This window comes from Elephas maximus, chromosome 4 (genome assembly GCF_024166365.1).
Source record: "Elephas maximus indicus isolate mEleMax1 chromosome 4, mEleMax1 primary haplotype, whole genome shotgun sequence".
Classification (NCBI taxonomy): domain Eukaryota; kingdom Metazoa; phylum Chordata; class Mammalia; order Proboscidea; family Elephantidae; genus Elephas; species Elephas maximus.
Window position 1 is genome coordinate 112,517,264 of NC_064822.1, and position 3,762 is coordinate 112,521,025.

At 38.1% G+C, this 3,762-nt stretch overlaps 1 protein-coding gene across 1 annotated transcript; it reads left to right on the plus strand.

Moving 5' to 3' along the window:
- The first annotated feature begins 782 nt into the window (after window positions 1-782).
- On the plus strand, window positions 783-1,757 carry LOC126076382 (olfactory receptor 6C2-like). The gene has a single exon (XM_049884918.1). It carries the CDS (start codon window positions 783-785, stop codon window positions 1,755-1,757), a length of 975 nt encoding a protein of 324 aa, XP_049740875.1.
- The last annotated feature ends 2,005 nt before the right edge of the window (window positions 1,758-3,762 follow it).

The window sequence follows — 3,762 nt, forward strand, 5'->3', positions numbered from 1 at the left end:
TTACACTTTGGACATGTTGTCTGGAGGAATCAGTCCCTGGAGAAGGACATCATCATGCTTAGTAAAGTAAAAGATCAGCGAAAAAGAGGAAGGCCCTCAATAACATGGATTGACATAGTGGCTGCAACAATGGGCTGCAGCATAATGATTGTGAAGATAGCACAGGATCAGACACTATTTCACTCTGTTGTACACAGATTTGCTGTGAATTGGAACCAATCTGATGGCACCTAACAACAACAACTGGAAGTGGAGTCCTGGTGGCACATTGGCTAAGATCTTGGCTGCTAATCAAAAGATCAGCAGTTCAAATCTACTAGCTGTTCCCTTGGAAACCCTATGGGGCAGTTCTGCTCTGCCCTATAGGGCCCTATGAGTCAAAATTGACTCATCAGCAGTGGGTTTTCTACTAGAAGCACGCCTGGCACTAGGTTAGGGGAAGGCAGAATAGTTAATCCAAAAGCAACTTATTAAATGGGACATGATTCAACAATGTTTATAATATATGTTAAATTGACAGCTATTACAGTGAGATTGTAGATTTATTAGAAGCAGCAATGTAAAACATGTGATTGAAATATGTGTGGTCAGATTGTGTGATACGAAGAGAAGGCAATCGAACATTGCGATGTTTTGGGCTTGCTTCTTCACTAACCAGTTGCACAGGATTCGCTCTCATGTTTACTTTATTTGAAGTTAGAAGCTGGCTATGACTCTGAAGTTCCTCATACTAAATCTTTACTATTGTTCCAAACAGATCCTGTAAGAAACAATAATCAAGGATGAGAAATCAAACAGCACTAACAACCTTCATCTTGCTGGGACTGACAGATGATCCTCAGCTGCAAATTCTGACATTTATCTTTCTATTTCTTTCCTACATGTTAAGTGTAACTGGAAACCTAACCATCATCATCCTCACTCTGGTGGATTCCCACCTTAAAACACCAATGTATCTTTTCCTTCAAAATTTCTCCTTCTTAGAAATTTCATTCACAACTGCTTGTGTTCCCAGATTCTTGTATAGCATATCTTCTGGGGACAGGTCCATCACCTATGGTGCTTGTGCCAGTCAACTCTTATTTATAGACCTCTTTGCAGTAACAGAATTCTTTCTCCTGGCCACCATGTCCTATGATCGCTATGTGGCCATCTGCAAACCACTACATTACACAACTGTCATGAGCAACAGAGTATGCAAGAACTTCATCCTCTTTTGCTGGGCAGCAGCACTGATGATCATTCTTCCACCAATTAGTTTGGGTTTGGGCCTGGAGTTCTGTGATTCTAACGTCATTGATCATTTTTGCTGTGATGCATCTCCTATCCTGAAGATCTCTTGCTCAGACACATGGCTGATAGAACACATGGTTATCGCGTGTGCTGTGTTCACATTCATCATCACCCTCATGTGTGTAGTTCTTTCCTACATCTATATCATCAGGACAATCCTAAGGTTCCCCTCTGCCCAGCGAAAGAAAAAGGCATTCTCCACTTGTTCTTCCCACATGATTGTTGTTTCCATTACTTATGGTAGCTGCATCTTCATTTATGTCAAACCTACGGCCAAGGACGAGGTGGCAATAAATAAAGGCATTTCACTCCTTATTACTTCTATTTCACCAATGTTGAATCCCTTTATTTACACACTGAGAAATAAGCAAGTGAAGCAAGCTTTCAAAGACTCAATGAAAAAAAAATGCATTCTTCTCAAAGACGTGAAGGTAAAAGGAAGGTTGATGAATTCAATTAAATGAGACAATGAATGGTCACAAACCTGATGCCTCTAACACCATTTGTCTCTATATAATTCATTCTCCAGTCATATTAGCATTCTCACTTTCTCTTTAAACTTACTTTCTGTAAATCCTAATGAATTCATTCTCTACCCTCCATTAAAACCAAAGTTTTAAAGGATATTCACTGCCATTATCTGGAAGAAAGTGTTGTTTGCCAAATATATTGTCCACTCTCTGGGAAACAGAGTGGGTCACATTTTTTCAATTTCATTGCAGTTACATGCGACTGTGTAAAGGAGGCATGGCTAACCCAGTGAGAGTGGAAGTGACGGGCACCATTTCTAGTGCTAGCCTATAAATAACCCCATAAGTGATCCATCATGTCTTTTTCCCACCTGCTGACCAGATGCCCATGTTTATATGACCTCGTACACTTCATGTTGATAATGAAAAAGCCTTGGGAAAGTTTTGGTCTCTGAAGGACTATATAGAGATCTTCCATGCCACCACTAAATTGAAATCTCCATGAACTGTTTATGCGGGTATGAAATAAATTTCCGCTCTTTTTGACCTATTGCCCATCTAGGGAACTATTTTAGTTAGCTATTATTAAAAAACCTAAGACATGCTGCATTTGGAAAGCAGTGAGGAAACTGATACTGAAGATGAAAAACTTGAAAACTTATGTAATGCAATGGGAATACTTTTAGGAAAACAGTGCCTTATTTGGAAAGTCGGCTAAGTGTCTACTGAGATTATTGCTCAGGGAAGTATTTGAACAAAGCCAATAGTATGTGTCATCTACTATTTGCTACATTTATCAAGGTTTTGTAGAATAAGACTGAGTTTGAGCTAAAATTTGCTGGTTTGAGAGCAGAAATTAAAGGGAATAAAAAGGATACCAAAATTTAGGATATAGCAAATTTATAAAATCCAACTGTTTCCAAACCCTAAACAGTAAGAATAAAAATAATAAATAAGACTAAAAAGACTTAGGAAAAAAAGGCCAATTATGAGTTCTCAAATAAAAAAGATTCAGCTCTATAGCAAAGGTTATATTAAGGGTATTTTCTTTCTAAGCAAGGCTTTTGTTCCAGATAGGCATAAATTAGTCACCATTAAGTTACAAAAAAGAGCCCTAGTGGCTTGGTGGCTAAAGTACTGGGCTACTAACCAAAAGATCAGCAGTTTGAACCCACAGGCTGTTTCAGAGGAGAAAGACCTGGCAGTCTGCTTCCATGAAGATTTACAGCCTTGGAAATCCTATGGGGGCAGTGCTGCTCTGTCCTATAGGGTCACTATGAGTTGAAATCAACTCAGTGGCAGTGGGTTTGGTTTTGATTTGGGTGGCACCATGACTAAACGTTAAGGTGCTAACTAAAAAGTTGGCAGTTTGTACCCACACAGTGGCTCCATGAGAGAAAGACATGGCTATCTCCTTCTGTAAAGATTACAGGAAAGGAAACCCTATAAGGTAGTTCTACTCTGTCTTATAGTGTTGCTACAAGTTGGAAGCGACTGATGACACACAACAACAAGTACAAAAATGAAAGAAGTGAAAAAAAAAACAGAGCAGACCTGAGAACTATGTCTAGGAGAGAACAGTGTGTGGAATTTCTGGCATATAAAACTGATTGGAAGCAAATAAGTCAGGAGTTTTCTAGCTTGATGAGGGAATTTGACGGAGCTTCCATGATGTTTTTTTCTTTTGCCATTTGAATGCTAATCCCCAGGGTAATCTCTGAAGTCACAGGTTATATGTGGCACCCATGCATGCGAAGAAAGAATCTAACATTAAATAATCTTGAGTCTCTTTGCTATATTAGTTAGCCTACAATGTTATAAACATTATATAAAAAAAAATTTTTTTTACAATGTTTATATGTATATATATATATTCAAAGATGATGAAAACAGATTTCCTAAAAATGTAACTCTATAATGAAGGAAACCACATAAGATTGCATTTAGAAGTATAGTAAGAATTACATCTGCAAGTTTACTGAAAATAAAGAAAGAATTA

Coding starts and splice junctions, on each gene's coding strand:
- LOC126076382 (XM_049884918.1), top strand. CDS start 783: ATGAGAAATCAAACAGCACTAACAACCTTCATCTTGCTGGGACTGACA.